This window comes from Poecilia latipinna, unplaced genomic scaffold (assembly GCF_001443285.1).
Source record: "Poecilia latipinna isolate Pla-1442-1.1 unplaced genomic scaffold, P_latipinna-1.0 Scaffold105, whole genome shotgun sequence".
Lineage (NCBI taxonomy): Eukaryota > Metazoa > Chordata > Actinopteri > Cyprinodontiformes > Poeciliidae > Poecilia > Poecilia latipinna.
In genome coordinates, this window is record NW_015112721.1 from 44,588 (window position 1) to 69,692 (window position 25,105).

General features: G+C 38.7%; 2 protein-coding genes across 4 annotated transcripts in view; both read right to left on the reverse strand.

Annotated features, from left to right (window-relative positions):
• The window catches only part of ago3a (argonaute RISC catalytic component 3a), a 36,430-nt gene extending 16,704 nt beyond the window's left edge, over positions 1–19,726 (reverse strand). For both annotated transcript variants that reach the window (XM_015027703.1, XM_015027702.1), the window contains exons 1-5: positions 18,877–19,726; positions 6,774–6,945; positions 4,071–4,191; positions 3,762–3,970; positions 2,732–2,868 (exon numbers count right to left, since the gene is read on the reverse strand). In XM_015027703.1, coding sequence (XP_014883189.1) covers positions 2,732–2,868; positions 3,762–3,970; positions 4,071–4,191; positions 6,774–6,945; positions 18,877–18,895 — 658 coding nt within the window. In that variant the 5' untranslated portion in view covers positions 18,896–19,726. The remainder of the gene's footprint in view (positions 1–2,731; positions 2,869–3,761; positions 3,971–4,070; positions 4,192–6,773; positions 6,946–18,876) is intronic.
• A 1,462-nt stretch (positions 19,727–21,188) lies between these two features.
• ago1 (argonaute RISC component 1) overlaps positions 21,189–25,105 on the reverse strand; it is a 24,176-nt gene continuing 20,259 nt past the window's right edge. For both annotated transcript variants that reach the window (XM_015027704.1, XM_015027705.1), the window contains one exon: positions 21,189–23,884. In XM_015027704.1, the coding sequence (XP_014883190.1) occupies positions 23,776–23,884 (109 nt within the window). In that variant the 3' untranslated portion in view covers positions 21,189–23,775. The remainder of the gene's footprint in view (positions 23,885–25,105) is intronic.

The window sequence follows — 25,105 nt, forward strand, 5'->3', positions numbered from 1 at the left end:
TTCCCTCGGTTTCCATCAACTGTCACGTCAAAACCACTGTTCCTTTTCCGAGCTCTCTGACCAAAGCAGCAGGTGCAAAAACCACATTTTAAATTTAGCACTTTCAGGGTCTCCATAAAATTAACTTAATTCCCTAAAGTAGTGTTTTTCAACCGCTGTGCCGCGGCACACTAGTGTACCGTGAGTGATTGTCAGGTGTGCCGTGAAAATTATCCAATTTCCCCTACCGTAGTTTCCAGACGATAAGCTCCTACTTTTTTTCCTACACTTTGAAAATGCGGCTTTTCTGTGGATTTTTCTTCAACCACCAGGGGGCTCTTTAGCAGGGGGTGAGTCATTGGAAGTCAAAATTGGAAATCAAAGAAGAACGCGCTAATTTTAATTTAGAACAAGCACATGCTAGCAGCAGGCACGACGGAGAAATGTTTTCAAACTCATGTGATGCAGCTTCTAAGTTGAGGAGTGTCGATCTGGCAGAACAGGAGGGAAATAGAGCCGCTGCACGTAAACTCGGTGTGAACAAAACCGGATTTGGAGACGAAGAACTGCATCCTTAATATATCCAGCAGTTATTAGGACGCAGCCCTCTGCTGCCCTCTGCTGGGTCCTTATGGGAAACCGAGAGCGGCAGAGATACCAGCAGCCTGTAGCCCAGTGCGGCTGATATATGTAAGTTTCCGGGGGGGTTCAAAAAATGTGAAGGTGCGGTTTATAGTATGGTGCGCTCATAGTCCGGAAAATACGATTATTGGTCTTAATAGATTTTTTGAAAACAAATTAATTATCTGCAAATAATGCCATCTTTGAGTGTCTTTGCTGTAGTAGTGACTAGTGGCGTAATCATGTAATTTTTTTACCACTAGATGGCAGTAGGTACAGAGCATTTTATATTAAAACAAGAGAATTAGTGATGCATGAATGTTACTAGTTCATGCATCACACATACCACAGTGTTGTGGCACTGTTCAGGTGTATTTTTTTGAAGTGGACATGTTAAGTGCAATTTGAAATAATAAATGTAAAATATGATACAAATTAATTTTTGTGTTTGATTCCTATTCAAGACACTTTGATAAGAATGACTATATATGTAATATAGGCGGTTACAGACCATCTTTATTTACATTTTTGGTTGGTGGTGTGCCTCGTGATTTTTTTCAATTAAAACAATGTACCTTGGCTCAAAAAAGGTTGAAAAACACTGCCCTAAAGTAACTGGTTCTTTGGCCTCAGCAGTCTTTAACCCGACATGTAAATTTCTGAGATTAAAAGCTAAACAAAGAAAGCTGGAACTAAAGTTTGATTTCTTAGGATATTGTATTGAACTAATATATTTTCTTCTTTAATGATAAAAGGCTTTGTTCAGGTGTTAACTAAAAACTCTATGGGAACTTGAGCAAATCTAGGAGGTACTAATACTGCAAGCACCAAACAGTATAAATACAGAGAAAGAAGAATAAGAGTTCAAGCTGCACTTTTTGGAAAGTTAGACTTTGGGTGCTGGAACGATGTCACACACCAAGTGTTTCGCTAAAAAAAAAATTTAAAAAAATTACAATATTGTATGATGCCCATTACTATTAACAATACAAGCCAATTTCTCTCAATTTTATGAAATTACTTAAGAATTGTGCTTATAAATAGGGCTTAGGGCAAAGAGGGGATCCGGCTAACAAATTGTTTTAGTAAATGATTATTTTATTACCAATGTTTTTAATTTGATACAAACATTGGCATTTTCTGCAGATTTTTCATTTAACCACTTAAAATTATTTTATACAATATTAAAAATACATAAAATAATTTAAATTTTTTTTTATTTTTTTTTTAAAAAATGAATTGAATGCATTTTATTGCCTAAAATGCAATAACAGCATTCTCTTAGTGCAGTGTTTCTCAATTATTTTCTGTCAGGTTTCTGCAGACATCGTGCAGGTCCGATGCAGTCGGGTTTGGAGGGCCGCTGCAGCGGGTTTCACCAGTTTCCGGGGGCTTTGCGGCCGACGGGATGGAGAATATTTCGCTGTCCTGCTCTTAGTCATCAGATCAAAGACTAACGGATTTCACCTTGGAGTCAGATTCTGCACCAGCAAAATTACTGAACGCCGGGAGGTAGTCTTCGTCTTAATCCAGGTCAAGAAGTGGTACGACAGCATCAAGCTGGTCACCCCAACTGGCTTGAGCTAAAGGGAGCTGTCCCTCATCGGTCGTGGCAAGAACTGGTGGAGGGGGATTGGATACCCCCAGCACAGGGTCCGCCTATGACAAGCTAGTTTGTCGCCGTCAAAGAGTTTTAACAGAGAGCCGAGCCATGTAGCAGCTCCTGGTAACACTAACCCATCTTGGGCATGTTGCGGCTCCAGACACAAAGCACACACAGCCCCCCCAATACTTTGCCACTATTTGAGAAGTACTGTGTAAGTTTGATCATTTGTAGCAAAGATGTAACTGCAGCTAAATAAATACTTTGTCAACATGTAAAAAGGGCCGGTCTTTCTGCTTGACTTAGCAGATTAGACCTACACTGTGTTGATGTTGACTATTTTTCCAATTAAGTGATTAAAGATTGAATAGCAAAAGTTGCTTGTAAGCAATCTCGCTTATTAGAATCTCAATTCCCAATAACAGAAGAAATGGAATCAAAAAAATCTACATGACTTCACATAAGCTTGGATGTGTTTTATGAAGTCTGTGCAAGTAAGCAAAACGAAAAGTAGAAGTGGTCTCTCACCATCAATGTTTAGCATCATCTTCCACATGGCAGGGCGCACAGACTGGTGAAAGCCAAACCAAACTTCCCTCCCTCCTCCCAGAGGATGGTCATAGCCCTCTGGGGCTGAGAAGAAAGATCGGCCAACTGGAGTGTACCTGAACGAAGTGAGGGAAGAATTATTAGAGAAAAGCAAAATGATTGAAGACGGTTTAGAAAATGTTTAAGGAATCTCAACACAGACGAGAAATCAGCAGACTACAAATACGATCAGGAGGTAACAGGAAAATGACATCCTAACTTGAGAGCGTACATCAGAATGTTTTGTTACGGTGTCACATTCAGCTTATCTTGAATATAATCTCGGACAGCATCAGTGAAATGAGAAACTGATGACACAGCCTCAGCGCATCCACCTCTCATTACTTTGCACAAAAGACACATTAAATTCTGCATGTAGGCCACATTTTATTCTGTGACTCCTGCACTGATGGTGTGTGGAGATACCAAAGTAATACCTGTGAGCAATGCTAAATGAAAGGTGCTGATAAAAACAACCTTTTAATAACCCTTTGAAAGAGTTTTTTATTACAGCTTTGGCAATATTGTGTAGAACTCCGTCTTGTGCTGAGCCTCAGGAAAAAGCTATTGACTGCAAGATAGTATGTTGTTTTGTGAGCGTTCATAAAAGATGTGTTTGATTTCCGTTTGGATCAGAGTGCTGATACTAGAGCCACTATGGTGACACAAACACATGACATTTACTAAGAATATCTAAGGGGACAAGTTTTATTACATTTTTCTATTTTAAGTCGCGATAGAAGAAGTTGAGTGGAGAAAACTCGGGATAGATGCTCTAGTTTCTTGAGGGTAAATTCTTCAATAAAAGTTAATTATCTAAGACTGCTTATAAGTTATCGAAGATTAAAACCTCAATTAGAAAAAAAAGCCAGTGGAGGAAATGGATCTTTCCAGAAAAATACATGTAAAAAAATGATATTAATTAAAAAATAAATAAATAAAAAAAAATTAAAAATCAGTAGCATCTCACTTCATGGAGGGCAGGTGTCGCAGGACTACATCCACGGCATGAACAGGGTTGGTGCTGATGGGCTTGTCCAGTTCAAGCGGTTCAGGCATACTGCGGCCCGTCAGCACCTCGTGCAGCATGTGCCAACTGACCAGAGACACGAACTTGATGGAAACTTTAAAGGGACGGTCTTTGCCTCCCTCGCCTGGAAGGGTGACATCAAGGTCCACCTGTGGGACGAAGCAAAAACAGTCAAGAAAGACCAAAAAAAAAGTGCAGATATTCAATCGATCATTCACTGAACATTTGTATGATTATATTTTGGCTCACCCCCGTCGGTGCCACAGGCAGTGGGTTGGCTGTGTACAAGCTCCTCTTTCCATCATAGACCGGCCTCCGATCTCCAAAAATTGTGACCTTGAAGTGCTGCACCATGGAGTCGACCACCTCCCTGTATGGCATGAAAAAACACAAGGTTTTATTGCCGTTTTCAGCAAGATGGGAGATTGCTCAAACAATGAACAACACAAACCACAGGCAGCTTCAAATGCACAAAGCACACTGCAAAATTAAAGATGAAAAAAATATATATAATTTACTGTTGTATAATAATCTAATGTAAGATTTGGTTTCTTGGATATGCTTGGAACATAATTTTGAGAAGCACATAAGAAACTACAGCATTTATTTCTCCCCAGTTGCTTCTTGTATTGATAATTTAAAGGTCAGACCACAGCCAGCCATCTTCTACTGGAGTTGGGTGATATGTGGTGTTAAGGTTTACTGAGGTATCTAAAATGAGTAACTATTGATTTAAATGCAATTATTTAAAGCTCCTGCAAATATGGTGTGTGTCATGCAAATCCAAGTGTAACCATAACAGCCTTCATTTGTTCCTGCTAGTTCTTCAGCCATTGTTGCTGTTGAATGGTATTTTCTGAAATGCATCAGTGTGTGGGAATCACACTCTCTACGAAACTGAGGCCTAATAAAGGTGCAACTTGCTCCAATGTAATGCTGAAGCTAACAACTATTTTAGTAATTGATTAAACTATCAATTATTCAGATGATTAATCGGATAAAAAAATTTGCACATTCTGCAGAATGTTTTTTTATTCACCCACTTATGCATATTTTGGACAATACTAGAAGTAAGTTAAAAATGCTAACATTTCAATTCCTTTTTTCAATAAGAACAAAATTTTTTTGTCTAAAATGCAATGACAGCTTTCCCTTAGCTACAACTATTCCACTTGAATTCTGGGTAGAACATATTTACCGACAAAAAAAGTTGTTTTTTTTAATGTTATGAACATGAACTGTGTATTTTTGGCAACGTTTTAGTTTTGTTACTGCTTTGGATATGTAGATATCTCAGCAATTTGCTTTTTTTTCTCCAATGACTACAATCTGTATACAGTATATACTTAGCTGATTATTTCAATATTCAATTCATCATAATTAATCTGACTTATCGCTTCAGCCCGACTCAATACATTGATTCAGTAACAATTTGTTTTTTTAAATAACTCCTTAAAGTCGAAAAACTCAAAATAAACAAGGTAATAAAACATTACTGCAAAACAAGCTAAGTAAAACCAACAGCCTCAACATTAAAATACTAATGTGGGGAAATCAAAAGGACAAATAAGAAGAGAAGTATTAGCAGTAATATGTTCTGAATATTCCAGAGAGCCTGTGACAGATGGACTGTGAGAACACATGCTTTCTTTTATATACACTTAGTGCTCTACTTGGAAGGTGGAAATATTTAAGTCTGGTGAAGAGGAAAAGGATGCCATCACTGGCTGAACTAAAGCCCGGCAGGAAAAAGTTTAGGTAAGCTAGATTTCAACAATAAGAACAGATTAATGGAAGGTAAGCCAATGAAAAAAAGAACAGCGGTCATGATATTACTAGGGCCTTGTGGTTCACAGGAATTATGAAAACATTTTGAGATGAAAAGTTTGCAATCATCTTTAAAGAAGTCAGTTAACGTGTGAAAACATCTGGAATACTCTTACAATTTGCATCCTGGCTACTCTCCTATCCAACTTCTGCCATCAAGAAAGAAAAACTTTAAACACAAATTTTTGCATTAGAAAATCTGCCAAGGTTCACAAAGAACCAAGTCTTGGAGCAGTTTAAATTTATTTTCCTGGAAGTGATCGTCACAAACAATTAGAACATTTTCTTCTTTATTTGGTTTCCTCAAAGATGATTGTTCACCACTATCCTGTCAGATTTTACTAAGGCGGTTCACAGTTTTAGTCATTTCAGCAATCTCCTCTTTATTGTTCGTTGCTTCACTAATAACTGGAACCCTGAGAAGCACAAGGACACATTTTCCACAAATACAAGTGGAGTCAACAGAGTACTTGAGAAAAAAAGCTACTCCCAGCAGCAGTTAAGGTTAAATCCCTTGATGAATCATAGCACTACTTTGCCAAAAGCAGACTAACCCATTTCTGCTTAGCTGAATCCAGGTCGGGATGCCTTGTTGTTTTTTTTTTCTTTTTTTTTTAGTGGCGCTTTAGTCATTACAACAAATATATAATAAAAATACTTCAAATTTAAAACGCAGGATGTGGTGTGTGTCATGGTGTGCACTGACTCAGAGCGCTGATGGCTTTTGGAAAAAGCTATTCATGCGTCTAGTAGTCACACATTTTAACCGGCTTGTGGCGCCTTTAGCAGGGCAAAGGGTCAAACGAGTAGACGACAAGTTGAAAGCTGAACTGAAGAAAAGAAAAACCTTCTGGCTCTGGGACAGTGGTGGATGTTTCTAATGTTCATCACTCAGGGAAGAACCAACCAATGATGTGAGTCATGTTCATGAACATCTGTTTAGCTGGAAGTGATTTTGAGTTGGACTCTGTCTCTAAAGCAGCTTCTGACAGGAAGAGGTCACCAGTACCTAGATTTATATGTTAACTAGATAATACAAACGCACTTACTGCCAGCTGTGCAGCATTAGATATCATTTTAAACAGATGTGATGAAGTGATTTCCATTAACAGAGCCAGATCTTACCTGTTCACTCGACGTGGGCACTTGTCAGGCTTGATGTCGACCTCGTAGAGGTAGACATCCATCTTTGGGATTTCCACCTGGAAGCAGTTGGCCAGCAGCTTGATTGGCTTCCCCATGGTGCCATAGCCAGGCCGCCGAGGCATGGAGAACAGGGCCTGGGGCCCAACGGCTCCTGAGAGGAGAACAAAAATATAAGGAATATAATAAAAACAGTCTTTGTGTGGATCAGATTCAAGTCACTCAGGCCAGAAGCATAAAAAAAAAAACATGACTCATAAAACATACTAAAACTTGAGCAATAGTAACTTTTCAACAGTTCTGTAATGCACACTACACACAGCGCAAAATGTATTCATACCCCTTGATCTTGCTACAACCACTTTAACGGATTTTGTAGGGATTTGGTGTGATAGAGCAACAGAAAGAAGTGCATGACTGTTTAGCAGAAAAAAAATGACAGGTTTGCCCTCATCTAATCAATTCATAGTAGAATCACCTTTTGGTCCAATCACAGCCTCCAAGTTTTTTGGGGTCCATCTGACTAATTGAAACTGGTGAACAGGTGCCTCATTTTTATGTTTTTTTTGTTTTATTTTTTGCTTTTTCTTGCACCCTCCAACAGATTTTCTTCCAGAATTGCTTTTCTAAAAATCAACTGACCATCCTCCCTGTTCTTCATGAAGAGAAGCAAACAGCATTGTGCATCTATTGATCCATCCATCTACTGACTACGGATATTATTTTTATAACCTGATGCTCCTTTATACTTCTTCACAACTATATTCCAAACTGTCTGGTGTGATTGTTGATCTTCCTGAGCCGTTTGCCCAACAATGTTTTCTAGCAAACCACTGAGGCCTTAATATAGAAACAAACATCTGTATTTAGACTCAGATTAAATTACACACCGGTGGACTATTTTCTAATTTGGTGACTGAATACAACGGGCTGCTCTGGATTTTACTTAACGGTATCAGACTAAAGCTGGCTGGAAAATAATAACTCTTAGGGTTTTGTTTGTAAAAATATATTGTTTTCCTACACCTTTTAATGAGGTACTATGTGTTGGTTTATCTTTCAAAAAAATTACAAAACAATTCACTGCGGTTTGTGATTTTAGTGAACGGTGTAAAATTGTAAGGCGTATTAGTTATTTTGTTTGACTGTGTAGATGTTCATTTAATCAATTCTACTGTTTTTGCTGATAATCAGATAAATGTGTATTAATAAAATCTCTTTAAAATAATGAAAAGTTATTAGAAAAACAAAAAAAAAACAATAGTGCACCAAATGATTAAAAACAGAAATACTGCACTGGTCGGAACAAATTACATATTAATGAGGTTACTGATGATTTAATCGTTTCCTTTTTTAAAAAAAAAAATCAATGAAGTATTTTAGAATTTCAATTGAATCCGAATGACTGTCTCGCTGTAATTACAAAACAAAGCAGAGAAACTGAAAATGTCACGATAAGGTTATGTGTATGGGGGAAATGCCAACAAATACGACACATCACATGCTGACATTTCTAATCATGAAACACCCACAAACACACTGCACCCTCCACAGAACTGCATCTTTGCAAGTTTAATATCAAACATGATCAATGCTGACGATTAAAACCAAAGCGGAGAATTTCTGGCATTTCTAGGCACATCAACCCTGAAGGAAACCCTGTCAACTTTCAGCTTTGGTTTATTTGAATATGTTAATCAAGAATTGAGTGAATCAGCAGTAAGAGACAAAATCAAGACGTTTGCAAAGAGCTCTTCCCTCTGCCATTTTAGACTACCAATTCTATTCCATTTCACTGTCATGCACACAGAAAGCATATGCCTCAAAGATGTAAATATCTGATGAAAGTGTGTCAAGGGTTTCAAAACTTCTAAGCTCTAAGGGACAAAATTTAAGCACATAATGACTAAAAACAAAAAAGTGACACATGGCTGCTTTTAGAGTGAGAAAAAAAAAGAGACGCGAATGTCTGAGGCATGAGTCACTTTGATCCTTAAACTGTTATTTTCCACTTTAATCCGCGACAATCTTGTTGAGGCTATTTAGGCTCTGCTGAGGCTTGCAAAGCCTCATCAAAGCCGAGAACACTAACTCTTTGCTGACATCACAACTTACTGTACCGTTTGTACTACTCCAACGATTGTATCATTCTGCTATTGTTATGAAACATTCATCTTCATACAGGAACTCATTGAAGGCTTTCCTATTTGCCTGGGTGGTGCTGCTTTGTTTACTCTCCCTCCCCATCAACCCATGGTGCTTTCATTTCAACTTTCCCCCCACCTCCAGCCCCCCCCACCAAAAAAAAAAAAAAAAAAAAGGTGCCCGTTATGTGTCACTGAAAAATAAGAGTCATGTTTGAGCGTGTGATTCATCTCTGATTTGACTCACGGGTCCCACATGTGTAGGCTGCAGTTGAAAGCTGCGCTCAGGGGGAAGTTCATAGAAAATCTCCCCACAACAAAAAAGAAACCTGAAGTGAGGTAACGGCACACAATGTGAGCTTGTTTATTTACAGTCGGGACATAGCGTGTTTTTTGTTTTTTGTTTCCTGTGGAAAATGGCTAGGTTGATGAAAGGGTAAAGGCTTAGAATTACTTGAATAAAATGTGCAAAAAAAAAAAACATGAGGGAGGGCTGGGAATTCTGCTACTCACATGCACAGATTACGTATTTGGTAATTTGTGAAACTTGTGTAGTGAGCCCACACAAAAGCTCTGAAAACAGGCATCTATTAAGAGGTATTTATAGAAATAAGATGCTGTGCTTGATTTTCTAGCTCCTAAAAATGTTCATCCAGGACAGTTGGGAGTGGCATGATTATAGAAGAGGCGGGGTTGATGTTCTGTGGTTTTTATCGGCGTCTTGGAACTGGCCTCTACACGGTGTGAGTCACAGGGCCACCACCACAGAAGAAGAAATGTGCTAAAGCACCCAGCTTTTGAACTCATCAATAGATTAGGCCAAGTAGTAATAATAGCATCTTAAATCTTTAGAAATCTCCTCCTACTGCCGCCAGTTGGTTTGTCTTCAGCCAGAAACCCACACATATATTAATTTATAGACATGGTATTAAACAAGAAGACTGCAGGAAATTTAGTTTTTGTTTTTACAGAGAACAATACAGTCAGAGTGGTACTTTTTTGGGGGGGCATTTTACACAAACTCAACCACGTGATTTTCAGCTTCAAACAAACTCCTTTTTACATTGCAGAATTACTCATTAGATGTTCAAAAACGTGCCTCTTTGGTAAATGGAAACTTACTGCAAGCTGAGGTGACATGCTCAGATTCAAAACAAAACCTCTTTAACCAATTCGCACCCCCCATTTTTTTTGTATATCAGCTTTGTCATTTTATTCATTCTTATTTCCCTCTTAGATCTAAGAAACCCAATTTATAGTAGTGCGCTTACTTTTGTAGCCAAGCATTTTCATGTGTTCTTGATTAATAATCAGAATCGGCTTTATTGGCCAGGTTTGTGAACAAAGAAACAACCACCAAGGAATTTGACTTCTGTTTCACCCAACTACAGCATACAGACAATAAAAATATATAAAACTTTAAAAATGAAAATAATAAAAAGAACACGCGTAATACACCTAATTTTAAAATAAAGAAAGAAATTAAATAAATATTTGACTTTTACTTATTTAGTTGTAATTTATTTTTCTTTTTTTTTTTTTTTTCTTGGAAAGAAAATATTTTTTTCCTGTGAACTGCTGTTGTCTAAATATAGCGAGCTTCTATCCTGTAGAGGGGTTATTATTTAAAACCCAAATCTCAACAGAGAACACGCAGCACAGTGGCTCACACTGTTCCAAAATACCAGGAGCTTGAGAAAACCCACTTTAGTCAAAGCACTCATTCACCTGTGAACACACAGAACTGCTTAATAATACACACGTGGGAGGCAACAAGCTGAGAGCCTGAAAATCTAACAAGCATGTCACACAGATGTTTATTGAAGGCATTTATGAACCTGGCAGTAATGACTCAACAAAACAAAGCCGATAACGGGATCGCTATGTACCGCTTCAAGTCTTCCTCCGGGGAGACATAACAAAGCGATCTTCTAAAAGTAAAATAAACGGCAGGACTAGTTGCTCTGAAAGGAGGGATCATGTCTAACCCAGCAATAGGAGAGTTCACTTTTGATGAAAGTGTTAATTTATGCAAGTCCAGCAGTGTTCAACGATGTGATTTTGGCAACTGGACATTTGTCTTACTTGTAAGCAACAGAAAAGTGCAGTCAGTTGACTGACGGTGTGCAGCAACAGGTGTCGCATCGCACTATGCTTCAAAAAGCCAGAGAAAGCTGTGGTTGTTTCTATAGCATCTCATTAAGATCAATACGATGGAACATTAGTGCACAAGATGCTGCACACCTATGAAGACATGCCATCATAAGGTTACAAAATCTCCAGGCTGATATTACAAAATCAGGCATATTTTGATTAAAAAAAATAAAAAGAAAAGAAAAAAAGACCTATTGTTTGTGACATGATGCAGTTTGCTAGAACAAATGTTAAGTTTCAGCAACATATTCACTCCTTTTCTCCTACTGATTGTTAGTAATTGCCGTGAACGACTTTAGAGAAATCAGAAGTTTACCTAAAAATGCTGTACCCCATGTTTCTGCCTTAGAAATCGAGAGTGAAAACTTGGATGTACTTTTGGTTAATTACCAGAAGGATATGCCTTCATAAACAAAGGCATAGGTCGAGGCAGATCAGATCTTCCCACTATACATCAGTGTGGTTTCGTTTCCTTAGACATGCAAACAAAAAAGTGAGAGAACATTTTACCACAATCAGCTCGCAAAGTTTCAGTTTTCTGCTGTTTAATATAGTCAGCTGGCATTATGCGAGCTTTTTGTGGTCTTACAACAACTATACTGACTCCGAAGATTCTAAGGGAGATTTCACAACTGATAATCAGGTAGACTCGGTTCGATTGGGGACCAATGTTGTTACATATTCAGCTAGTGCAATTCGCTTTCACACTGCACCATGTCAAACCAACAAAACCCTTTAAACAACTTGTTCATCCCCTCGCCTGCGGTGGCGCTACACTAAGAACCATTATAGAAACAATGCAAAAACCTCTGAAGACGACACAGAGCTACTTTTTTCTCCACAAAATGTAAACACAGGTTGTAGGACTTCTCTTTTGTCTTGGCAGAAGATCTCGAGTCATTTCTCCTGCTAGCGCTAGACTCAAGTGTTTGTTTTGGTTGAAATTATCCAAGATACCTTGCAATAATTGTTCCTTTCTTGGTTTTGGAGTGAACACCAGTCAACTTGACATTCATATACATTCGAACCACACTAGAGTTCACTTTAATCAAACAGAGACCACAGTTTTTAGTTGGACCATTGTTCACCTTTATGGTCAGCGTTGTCGTTGGAGTACACATTCATACGTCTGCAAATGAACCAGACTTTCTAGGGAAAAAAAACTAGAGTTTTATTAAAGCAATTTTAACAAGGCAGGTGTGAATGCACTTCAATAGCATCTCTAATGTCGAAAATCTCAGTATTTTCATACACAACGTATAATCTCAATGCATTTCTCAAACCTCTGTGTTTTTGGTGCAAGTCAATCAGACCGCTCATCAAACTAATTGCATTCAACATGAGCCGAGTCTGGCTGCAACACAAGTGCCCACTTAACACCAAAAGCTAACCTGATGGAATAAATTATTTAGTAGAAACGTCAAGACGCACTGAATAAAAACAGTTACTTTCAACACTACCAAATAATCACTTTAGGTTTTATCAAATGATTATTATGTAGCAAGAACAATAAGGAAACTAAAAATTGCACGCTTGTGTGCATGTGGCAGGAATAATTCAGTTTTCAACTTTATAGTGTAGCAGTAATCGAGACGCATTTTTCCTTGAAAAATGTTGCAGAAACATCTCAGCAATGTGAACTCATTCCACTCGGTTGCCTTGTAACACAACACAGTCACACTGTAAACAGTGGGCCAGGAGCCAGGGAAACTGCATGGTGAGAAGCCAGGCTGACATCCACTCACTGCAAACCCCCTCTGCCACGTCCTTCCCTTACACAAACGGCCACTCTCACACTGCTGACGCCAACACGCAAGTCCACAACGCAACACACACACACACACAATACAGCTGTTGTACTTCTAATCCGGAGAGGCCTGAACGTTGGGAACAGGACGAGAGCTCAGTAACCAGGCACAATGGCGTCAGTCACAACCGGCCGAACCTAGAGACGCGCTTGCTCACAGAAAGACTGAAAGCTTCTGGGAGGACTGATGCCTGTCCCACACATCGCTACTCCTCCTTCCCGCTCCCTCCATCAACCTCAGAGAGAGCGTGCTGCATCTCGCACCCAGGGGAGTCACTGCCACTCTTAGCTACGGATAAACACCAGTCGGCCGTCACGTACCGACAGGCTGACAAGGGTATGCTCGGTCACAACAACGTGCAAATATGTTGAAATCCCTTCTGCACCACCTTCAAGGCAAAACCTGGGCTTAAAAAAAGAGCAAACAAGTATCTTACACAAATATTTTCAGAAAGCGTGTGAGGGAGGAGTTAGTGAGCCTAATGCCAGACCCGAGTAGGTCGCAAAAGGGAATTCATGGCAGTTTGACAGTAGTAGGTGATGACTGACAAAGAAAAACTAAATGAGGGATGTCAAAAGTGTGGCCCAGGGCCTATTGAGGCCCTTGGAATAATTTTGTTTGGCTTCAAACCATAGATGAAGTATGAAACAAATTTGGTCCTCCAGGAAATGAAACTGCTGCAGATGACAGCCTCGTATGTCATCTTAAATGGGATATTTTTGTTATTTATATTTATTAAGGCAAATATCTGAGACCCATTTTGAGACCTTCAATAACCAGTGGCCTAAATGAGGCCTTCTTCTGTATTGCTGGTCCAGCCTGACAGGCTGAGCAGACACAGGCTCTTTTACTTATAATGTTGAGTTAAGTGCAATTAAAGTACACATAGGTACTAAACCAGGGGAATTAATTAAATCTTCAATTATAATTAATAATTCAATTCAATTAGTAATTCAATTATGGCTTTAAACAATCACAGAACTATTGGCAAAAATATATTATAAAAAGAAGGGCTGCGTAATATTTTGAATTGCAATCACAATGTCAATATCAATATTTACTAAGTCTAAATCGCAAAGGACTCCTAAGATGCAATAGTTGATGGGGTATCATATTTCAAGGCCACGCATTTGTACTCTGCCAGCCAGTAATATATTTGGCCAGATTGAAGGGCAATAGTAGTGCTGGATGCTCAACCTGTCATCTGTAATGCCCCCAAGAAAATGAACAGAAAATCGTAAACAACAGGAAACTGTTACTTCAAGATAACTGATAATTTAGCAACAGTATCACAATTAAAGGGTTTTGTGATTAATAAACGTAAAACTAAACCTAGTCAACATGTGAATGCTAAGATGACATTAATCATCTTAACATTTAAGAGGCACATTAAAAATGCAAGATTCTTGTAACAGTCAGGGGGGAAAGAAAACAAGAAGTCTGAGCCATTCCTTGAATAATTAACTTTGAACAGGTTTTGTATCTGAAAATCAAAATGTTCTTTACCTGCATGAACTTTACTTCCTCTAAGTTTTTATTTGCACTCTTTACACCACACTGAATACATTAACACATTGCAGAAGGAGCCCAAGTTAACATTTAAGAGATTTCTAAATGGAAAGAGGTTTCTAATCAACATTTCAACTAACTTTTGATGCACTGAATAAATTCAAATGACCAACAGAGTGATTTTTATCATTCAGTGAGGCTCAAAGCAGAAAATGCAGGCTTTCACTTCAAGGTCCAATTTTCCTGTCCATAACTTTTCTATGCATTCTGTTAGTGTAGAAACAGTATGAGTAATTGCTACTTTTCTGTTTTCATATAAATGTAAATAGATTTTGTAATAAAGCTAATCTAATTTTTTGTAAATATTTTGAAAAAAAAAATAAGCTGGCAATGTGATACAAAAATGTAATGTTTTAAGCCAAATGTTATATGAAAAGGATAAAGAAAAATATTAAAAACAATAGATTAAGCATTTAAGAAAGCACTAATCTTATGCAAAACCATTAATAATCTGAATGAAAAACAAACGAATCCAACAGCAGTTACCCTTATTAAAAAAAATAAATTGGTTAGATCCAATGTCTTTATTATCAATGATACATTTTTGTTTAGCACAGCAATGAACACCCCCTTAAAGACTATAAGGTTTAAGTGCTTTCTCCATAGAAACCAACAACAATATGCCGATAGTTAGCCTTATGGGTGGTTGGGACCGCAGATGTGGGGGGGTTAGACCATTGTCAACAGGCAGCTTGAATGAACTGAGTATTATGAGGAGAGACTGCAAATCAAGTGCTAAGCCCTCCCTCAAAGCCGACCCTACTGTCTGTACAAAATCCACAGAGAATCGACCTACAAGGAGAATGACAGGGAAGGCAGAGTTTCCCACTGGGGCACAGAGAGGGAAACAGAAGCAGTAACCAAGGAAGAGAAAGAGGAGTTGGGCTGGGGGTGGGGGGTCGGAACAGTCTGTTAAAAAAAAAGAAAAAGAAAAAAAAGAGCGGGAATGAGAGGACTGAACTGAACAAAGGCAGCTATAAAACAGGAAAAGAAAGTTGCAGGAAAATGAGAGCATGCTTAAAAACACTAACAGGTTTCTTATTTTAGGCGTCCAATAAATACATTTCACTTCTGTGTTTTCTACAAAGTCCACCTCAAGCTTTAGCTCATATTGAGCTGATTAATCTCTAGCCAACTCAAATCCCACCTGGGTAAAATGTGACAGGTGGATAGTTGAAGGTGGGGATCCCCCCTACCCCCCTTCTGCCTGCTGTGCTGTGAAAAGCCATCTCATTGTCTTTCCAGTAAATGAACCATAACATGTAATCCAAGGTTTAAACCAGAAGCAAGATAGTTTCCATCTTAACTTTGAAGACTTGTGAATGGATTCTGTTCAGTACAAATCAACTAGCCAGAAGAATGAGACAGAAATCTTTAGATGGAAGATCATTTCTGGGCAAGATATCTTACCTCATGAGGTTTTTGACTGATAAACATCAAGAACAAATCAAATTTAAGAGCTTTGCTTCACACATTGTTTTTCAGGAAGAAATAGCTGCCTTTCCCAACAAAGCAGAAGAATAAAATCAAAGAGTCTAATGTGGTCTATTTTTTTTTTTTTTTTTTGTTCCCAAATACGATTATCATGGTAAAGGTTGGAAAAGCATTTTGTTGGGGCTGAGACAGATTCATTATTGGTGGTTCTCAACTCTGGTCCGCATGAGCCTATTAATCACACATTTATTGAAGCCAGGTGTGTGGAAGCAGGAAAACACCTAAAACATGCAGGACAGTGGGCCCTGAGGACCAAAGTTGGGAAACTTACTGATTCCCTACTTTAAACCAATGCTAAAATATTTTCATTTTAAACAGGATTCATTCATGCGTTACTAAAGTTGAAATTTGACAAGTTACTGTAGTATAATTTTGTAGATTATATTCTTTGTGATCATCTGAAACTGAAATTTCTTTCAAACTTGGAACAATTATTAAAACAGCCCCACCAGAAATGTTGCCAAATGTCAATTAATTACAGCAGAAGTAGGATTAAGGTATATCCCTTTCACATCTTGTTTCAAGTAAGAGGATTATACAAATTAGAAGGTTTATAGAAAACACAAAACAAAAACAGATGGGCCTTCACATTTTTCTTAATATGACAGGGCTTGTTTTATGCCATGGCAAAATAATGTTCACCATCTGACATGCTGTGTTAACATCAATGCTGCTAAATTAATTTCATTTGTTTTAAAGCTTCAAAAGCATTTACTTCTTACAGCCCTCATGCTCTTGGGAACGATGGCCCCCATGGTAAATATGCTTGATACCATTGAGACGCATCTAAACGGACGAAGTGATCAATAAGCATTTTCCTCACACCATTCTCCAGACCACAGACTGACCAGTGGAAGCCACCCCCCCCTTTTAAACATTCACCCAAGATCAGACCTCAACGGTCAGCATGCAGAAACACAAGATGACCAATTAACAAACACACAGCATGTCATCGACACAAACTATGAATGCATTTCAAAATGAAAACACCAGCAATGTTTTTTTATCTTACTAAATGTCAAGTTGGATAGTGGTATAGTCAATGTAACTCCATGTGTTGTGTTCTCAGAGCCCTGAGCAAACACATCCACTACTGGCAGGTCTCCAGGTCTGCTTTTATGGCAACCGTGCTGACTGAGGAGCTGGTGGGGTAAACTACAATAAACAAGCCAAGAGTTTATTAGGATATTGGGTTAAATATTTCCCAGTAATCGCTTTCAAGTATTTTACTGTGCAAGGCTTTCAGCGCGCCTGTCAGAATGTTAAAACTTAGATAAAAGTAACAGAATTTCAATATGAGACACCAAGTTGTTTCTAGGATTTGGATAACATTCATTCACTTCTGCATTTGTCTGAGGCACCCGTCTGTCACCATGTGTTGGTGGGAAAACACCTTGCAGTCCCTGTTGCTGTTAATGCTGGGAAGCTGAAGGAGGCGGAGGCGCTAACAGGAGAACAGGCAACAGAGAGGGATCTCCTCTCGAAGGAGGCGGGAGTGGGCAACGGACCAGCTCCAGTATCACGTATCACTGGCTAATCAAGAGAACCTTGCATTCAGTTTATGGTCACAGAAGAGGAAAGCTTCCGTTACAATGGAGACAAAGCCAGGTGGTTCAAAACTGTTTAACGGCCACTATGATCAAGGTGACTGCCGTTTGGTTCTCACCAGGTCTGGACAAAGATGAGTAAAAGTCTAAATTAAACATTACGGTAACTAAAATGAAATTTTTTAAAACAAAATATTTTATAAGTAGAGGATTTCCGATGATAAACGAATGAAAGAATTTATTATACTTATTATTATTGTTGTTATTATCATTATTAATTCCTGTTCGTGATACAATCAGTGGTTATTGTTTATTTTTTGGTCCAGCAAAATTGTGTTGGAAGAATTACCAAAATATTCTTAATGTTCTTTATCAAAAATTCACTGATTTGATATGTGAACACATGCTTGATTATCCCACACAATGTCCGAATATCATGACATTTTTAAAAATATATATTTTATATGATTTCAAGATTTATTTTGGAAATAATGCAAGAATTTAATTTGTTTCCAGTCAGAGCCTGTGACCGTTTTCTATACTATTAAAAGTAACCTCTGGACTGCAAATCCCCCACACATTTATTTTTACAACTAAATAGGGCAAAATATTGATCTGAGGTCATTAGGCGAATATTTTTTTTTTTTTAAATTAAGCACTTTTTTGTGATTTTGGATCACAGCTTTCCAATATGACAGACCAGAATTAACCCAAAATATTAACTTTAGAAAGACTTGTCTTATTTATTCACCTACATACATGATATTGATATAATTTAAGTTACTTTACAGTCATTTCAGATAAAAATGTTTTTACATATTAATTTTCCTATTACACCTCTTTATAACCCTTTTACAAAAACCTCAAATTGTGAGTCTGGTCACTACATTCTTTTTATGTCATAATTTTTGCTTAACTGTGCTGCCCAACAGTTTTGAGCACCAAACACATGTACCATAGTAAAGATGTTAAGCTGAAAGGCAGCTGCTAAATATGTTGAGGTCAGTTTGGAGGGGTCAGTCCCTGAGTTCAGCTATGGTCGCATGTTGAGATGACCAGCAATACGAGGCTTCAGGGGAATGCCAGGCTTGTGTTTGAAGCCCACACCTGACCTGCCTGATGATGATGTAAAATCAGCAGAACCACCTCCTCAGTATCACCAAGGAACACGAAATTGAGAATAGCTAAATTATTTCCCCATGAGATCCAAAAGAAAAAATGTACACATCTTGTCCATCCACTCCTTCTACACAATGTCGTTCTAGTGATCGAAACCTACGATCGAGTATAATGGATCTACTACACCTATGTTCCATCTCACCCCTACTTGCGAAACAGCCAAGAAAAGAAATGCTGCAAGATTAATCACCTGTAGTTCCGATTTCCATTCATGAGGTCTCTGCCCGGTTCGCTCCCCGGATCACAGATGTCAAACGTTCGGGACTCCTCCGTTAAGTCCGGTGTCTCCTTCGGGAGTGCAGCGCCTCTGCCTCCTCCGCTGAGTAACAGCGTGTCCTACCCCCGATATCCTCCTCTTTCACTCCCACTTTGAAAAGGCAACCCTCGCTATGGTTTTCCGTTGGCTCCACAAACCACCTTCTCCGCACGCCGACTACTAAAATCGGATTTCACTGCCACGGCGAAGGATAGTGGCTACTGTGGGGAATGAAAATCTGCTAGTTAGCCAAGTTAGCTTGCTAGCCAGGCTTTGGGGGAAAGTGGCTGGAGCAGACGAGAGGAGCTGTCAGGAGATCATCACAGCAGGGTCATTGAGTCCAACTGAATCCCCACCGATGTGTGGCCGTCCCCAGGGACGACATAAATATTAAACCACGGGACAAGGAGTCGTAGGAGCAGCTAAAGTGGTTAGCTCGCAGGCTAGCTCTACTGATAGTTGGAATTCTGACAGACGACGGCCACTTTTTATCGCGTTAAAAACAGCTGCTTCAGGCGGGTCGCTTTTCCCAGTCTCCGTCTTCCGCAGACGTCGTCGTCTGGAAGTAGTGTCCAAGCGTCGAAACGAAGCTGTCAGCCCCGCTGTGTATCCGCCGATAAGTGTCGGGATTTCCAGGCTGGTTGACAGAACAACTCTGCAGGGCTTCGGCAAGCCAGCTAAATATGGTGAAGTTGCCTTTCTGACACCGACAGGAAGAGGTGGGCTCAGTGTTGCCAGACGTCAGAACCAAGAACTCCGCCTTGAGCAAGAGGTAATCCTACGTTTATGAATAAATCAGTGGAACATTACAGGTGCATTTGAATATCGAGTTTAAATTCCGTTTTACCAACACAATTTAAAAGGGAAAACTCAAAATGTATAGCTTTATTACACAGAGTGAAAACCACTAAATAAAGTCAACATTAGCCACACAAACTCTTCACTAAGTGTTTATCCAAGCATTTTCATAGGAAATTTAGTAGAGAAAATTATAGCTAATGAAAAGGGAGGGCACTACAGTCTTGAGAGAATTGTGAAGTAAAGTCCATTCAAAAAGACTGAAAGAGATTCACAAGGATTTCTAAAATAGGAAACACAATTTTAAGGCATGTATAGTTAAGGCGAATGTCGCCTTATGCCTCCCTCGACACAAAGGATGTATACACCATTAAAAGGTCTGCTAGTTCACTGAATGCAGCATCCAATAAAATTAATGAAAGGTTAATTGGAAAGGATAAAAATGTGGTCGGAAAAAGGTGTACAAGAAGCAAGAATAACTACAACTTTGAAAGGATTGTGAAGCAAAGCCCATTTAAGAGATTTGAAGAAGCTTCACAAAGCATGGATAGTCAGTACTTCAATAATCACCAAACTAATATATCATAACATGGGCAACCAACAAAATCATATATCATTTGCATGCACGAAGTATTAAAGAGACTATTGGTCAGTGGAAATCAAACTCCCAGAGTCTATAGAAAAGATTTGACTGGAGCTGGTCTGCTGCAATATCAAGTTCAGTCAGTACAGTTGTGTATTAGGACATTTTAATACATTTGCCATTTCCCTCCGTTGACAAACTTTATGGAAATGCTGATTTTCTAGAACAATGTGGCCGCTGTCCACACTGTCAAAAATACAAATGTTTAATTCTCCAGCAACCGTTCTTATTTTAAAGGGCATGCCATAATTCATTCAAAGAGGAGCACCAACCATGTTTCAGTGCATACATGAACAAACCTTTCACTGGCTGACATTTCTGTTCTAAATATGACTGTCATCTAATATTAAAATTTTTTGAGTGACTGAATTCATTATTTTATTAGCGATAATTCATAAAAATGAACACCAGAAATATTTCAGCTTGTGTGCCAAGTCTTTAAAATATAAATCTCCCATTTTTGAACTGAATTACTAAAATGAAATACATGTCCAATCAGTAAGATGTCAGACAAAATCATCCAGGAAAATTTAGGTGCAACTGAAGTGACTTCTTTTGCTGTAACATTGAAACCAAGGAGATTTCTTTTGGATTAATGTGGGGAAAATGTGTGGGGGTGAAATAGTGGATTGAGATTCACCCGACTAGAGTGAGAAATTGAGGAAAATGTTTGAGTCTCACTCGTGAAGAGTGATAATGACGACTGCAATACATTAGAATAAAAAGTAAAACTTTCCCAGCAAAAATGAAGAAATCTATTTACCTTTTTGTCTAAATTAAAATAAAGACATCAAATCACAAAACATTAAAAAAACAAATTTTATTTTCATTAAAAAATAACCCTCCCCAACAGAGTTCCAATACTATCACACACAGAGCCAAAATAATATGCTTCCATGTCATTTCATTCATATCTATTGGGAAGTGCTATGAGAAGGACTGTTCTTGATCAGTGGCTTCAATATTGCTTTGACAGACCGTGAGGCTGTGTGGAGAGGAACGGACTCTCCTGTGTCCACGATACATTTCTAGGGTGACTGCAAATTTTTGTGTCTCCCCTTTGCAAGGTGCTTTTGTGGCTTCGGCAAGTGAAGAACTGCATCTGGATTTAGTGGTGCCCGGGAAATATCCCCAGGCTGGTATTTGTCGAGTACAGAACAAGCAGTAAAACACTGGCCTCAAGAGTGAAAAGGCCCCGCGTGTGTTGGGCCAAAATATAACATGTAAATATTATATATTTATATATACAAATCACCTTGGACACAATGAAGGATCAGTAAAACGGCGTACAAAGGCATTCTGATTACGCAAGTTCATAAATACGATTTTAAAATCAAACTTGTCTGGTCTCTTTTCTCACAATCCCTTTCGACGTCAAGAGGGCTCTGACCATCAGACAAGATTTGAGGCGTTTTAAGGGCAGCTGAGGTGGAATTTTGAGACCGTCTCCACAGTGCCCTCTTGAGGAAACACTGACAATAGTCACAATATTCATAATGACAAAAAATAGCAGTCTTTATAACCACTACACAATCAAGGCAAAACAATTAACAGGCAGTGGCGAGCACAAGGCTCCTACCTCTAAGAAAACCAAAGTAAGGTGGCTCAGAATATCCAGTCAATAAAAAATAATAATTACATGCATTTTTTCCCCCCCTATAAATCCAGAGAACTACACGATGTAAAAGGCAGGGCATATTAAGTAGTAGTAATAGAGGCCCACCCTGTCCAATGAGCAATTCCCCGTCTGTGCCGCCCATGCACACAGAGCACCAATAGAAATTTGGCAAACACAGACTAGGGGACTGGGGCAGAGGATGCTGAATGTCTATAACGCCAAACAATTGGCAAGGAAGGAGTGACGGAAGAGGCCAATGCAGTGATAGTTTGGCCTGAATGGGACATGAGACAAGTGCATTGGCTTAGTTTTTTCTCTACAGGCCGAGACAGAAACCAAGAGCTCAGATATGTGTGCTTTTGTTTTCCAGGCAATGATATGTAAATGCCTGCAGTGGGAAGAGCAGGACAGATGGAAGATAGGTGTGTACAGGTATGACAAGAATGTTGTGATCCAAAGTGTTAGAATGCACTGTGTGGCTTCACTACCACCGATACGAGTAGGAATGATGATGTGCAGAACGATCAGAGCAAGGCCCCTGGCTGAAGGCGTGTTCAGCTTTGCAGCACTTGAGTGATCACAGACCTTGTTTGCCTGCTTTCAAATGTCCAGGATAGTTCAACATGCAAGGATAGTTGGCCTTGCATGTTGCCTTTGTTCTGAAAGCAATGCAAGTGTTGGAGTGAAAGTTTAAAGTAGTTTGTCAAGTTTCTAAGTTCATTTTGTAAAATGAAATCAGTAAGTAAACAAAAGTGCCTCATAAATCCTTAAAGAGCATTGAATACAGAAGTAAAAGATTATCTTCCTGTTTAAGTGCCCCTTTTTCATTGGTTGGCATCACTTTTGGCTGGTTAATAATGCTGGTTTAGGTGCATGGGGTGCAAGTATATTTGATACACTCTATGCAAATGGTCCCTCTAGTGTTACGCTACGCTTGCGTCTATAGGCTAAATCTCTAGGGACTAGCCAATCAGGACTGAGAGTGCAGCAGCATCTCTCTCCTGCATCTGCAGTCGCTATACCCGCTCCTTCTGTTGGTGCCAATACAAAGACCAGAGGGCTAGCATCGCATGACTACCAAACTCTTTATGTGCAGGACTGGTGGCACCTACATGCTAACACTAAGTGCTAATGTACCATACCTCAGACTCTTCAAGGCCGTTTTTTTAAACAATAAACATCATTTAAGAAAAAAAAATCTAAAACATGAATGCAAGTCATGAAATAGTTAAAAATTATATGTGTGTGTGTGCATGCTCAGTACCGCCCAACTGGAGGATCCCCACTCTCAGGGGCTTGGAACACTGGCATCCGTCTTTCGGATGGGTAGAGGCAGCATTGTGGCGGTAGATAAAAAAAACAAAACAAAACAAAAAAGTTTAACCATTTTTTTTTGCCCTTCCTAGAGCCTATTTTTCCTCCCATCTCTATTGCATACTTACATTGATAGGAGTGTGAAGGTAGCGTACAATACAAATACATAATATCCACTTAAAAAAAATTCAACATAAAAAAAGCAACTGTCCTGATAACGTAAAAACAACAAAATGATATTCAAAACCTATCGAGTGCATGAGGCTGCAGACTCAGCCCGTAATTACAGGAGGACGTTGTGTTTTTTTGGATTGAAGAAGACTGGCTGGCAGGTCTGTGGAAGTGTGTGTAGTGGGTAGTTGCCAGGAGTAAGGGATGGGGATGAGGTGGGAGTGGGCTTTCCGCCCGCTCAGGTAAAAATGAGGTGGAAGGGAACGACGGTGACGATGGCTGGTGAAGCTCAGGCGAAGTACATGGTCCTCAGAGTGTCGTGGTGAATCTGAACAGCTTTGGCCAGCGCCTGGGGGTCCCGGCCATTACTCTGACCCGATACATGGCTGCCCTCCCCACTGCAAGGAGACAGAAAAGGAGAGAAGATGCAGCAAACAAACTAGCAACATGTGTACCTCAAAAAATAGTAGAAAAAGGTTGATTCTGTTATTCAATTAAAAAAGTGTGATACTTTCCAAGAATCTATTTCTTTTCATTTGAATCATTACGGCTTCCAGATAATAAAAAGCCAACCTTCAGATTCTCTGAAAATTAAAAGATTACATAAGACCAATAAAAAAAAAATATTTTTTTTATTTCAGAAATAGGATGGCTATTTTCAGCTTACAACTACTACTAATTTGAAAGATGTCCAGAAGTCGGCCACAGGCAGAGTAAGCCACAAAAGGTCACTGCTTAAGAAGCTAAAGCGCCATCTCCAGGCATATCACTGAAAGCTTAGTGGAAGAGAAATATTTGGTAGGAATGGCTGCACAAGCAAGTAAAATTTGCATTTAATTTGAAAATCAAGTTTCCAATGGCGAGAGGGGTGGAGAAGCTAAGTTGTTTGAGACCCAGTGTGATGTTTGAGAGGGAGTTATGAATTAGGGAACTATGTCATCTGATGTTGGTTCACTGTATTTAATCAAGCCCAAAGTCTACTAGGAGATTTAAAAACACCTGTTGCTTCCATCTTCAGCCAAACTTTACGGAGATTCTAATTTAATTTTGCCTACACTGCCAAGACTACCAAGAACTGGTTTAATTGTCATTATAACATTGTGTATGATTGAACAGCACAGATAATCTATTTAGTTTTATTAAAAAGAAAAAGACAACAGATGAGCTAAAATTAACTGTTAAAAGTAACCTGGACCTCAGCAGGGCCACAGGCTGATGGGCTCCATGCTACACTACAACAATGAGATCATACAAAAACCTCCCCAAGTAGTGCATGCATTTACTGTACAGCTCATTGACATACTTTTCAGTAAGTTGACATTTCCGTATTAAATTTTATTTTTTATTTCAAATTGGCCTTATATAATTTTCCAATGTCCAGAGAAACTAAATGCTTTACACTAGTTGTTAGCTATAATGATAAAAATAACAGAAATACACAATATTTGTTTTTAAACTATATAAGTTTTTCATTTTGAAACAAATGACTGAAGTTTACTTTTCAATGATATATATGTTATGAATATATATATATATATATATATATATATATATATATATATATATATATATATATATATGTTTTTTTATTTTTTTATAAATAAAAAGAAAAATATATA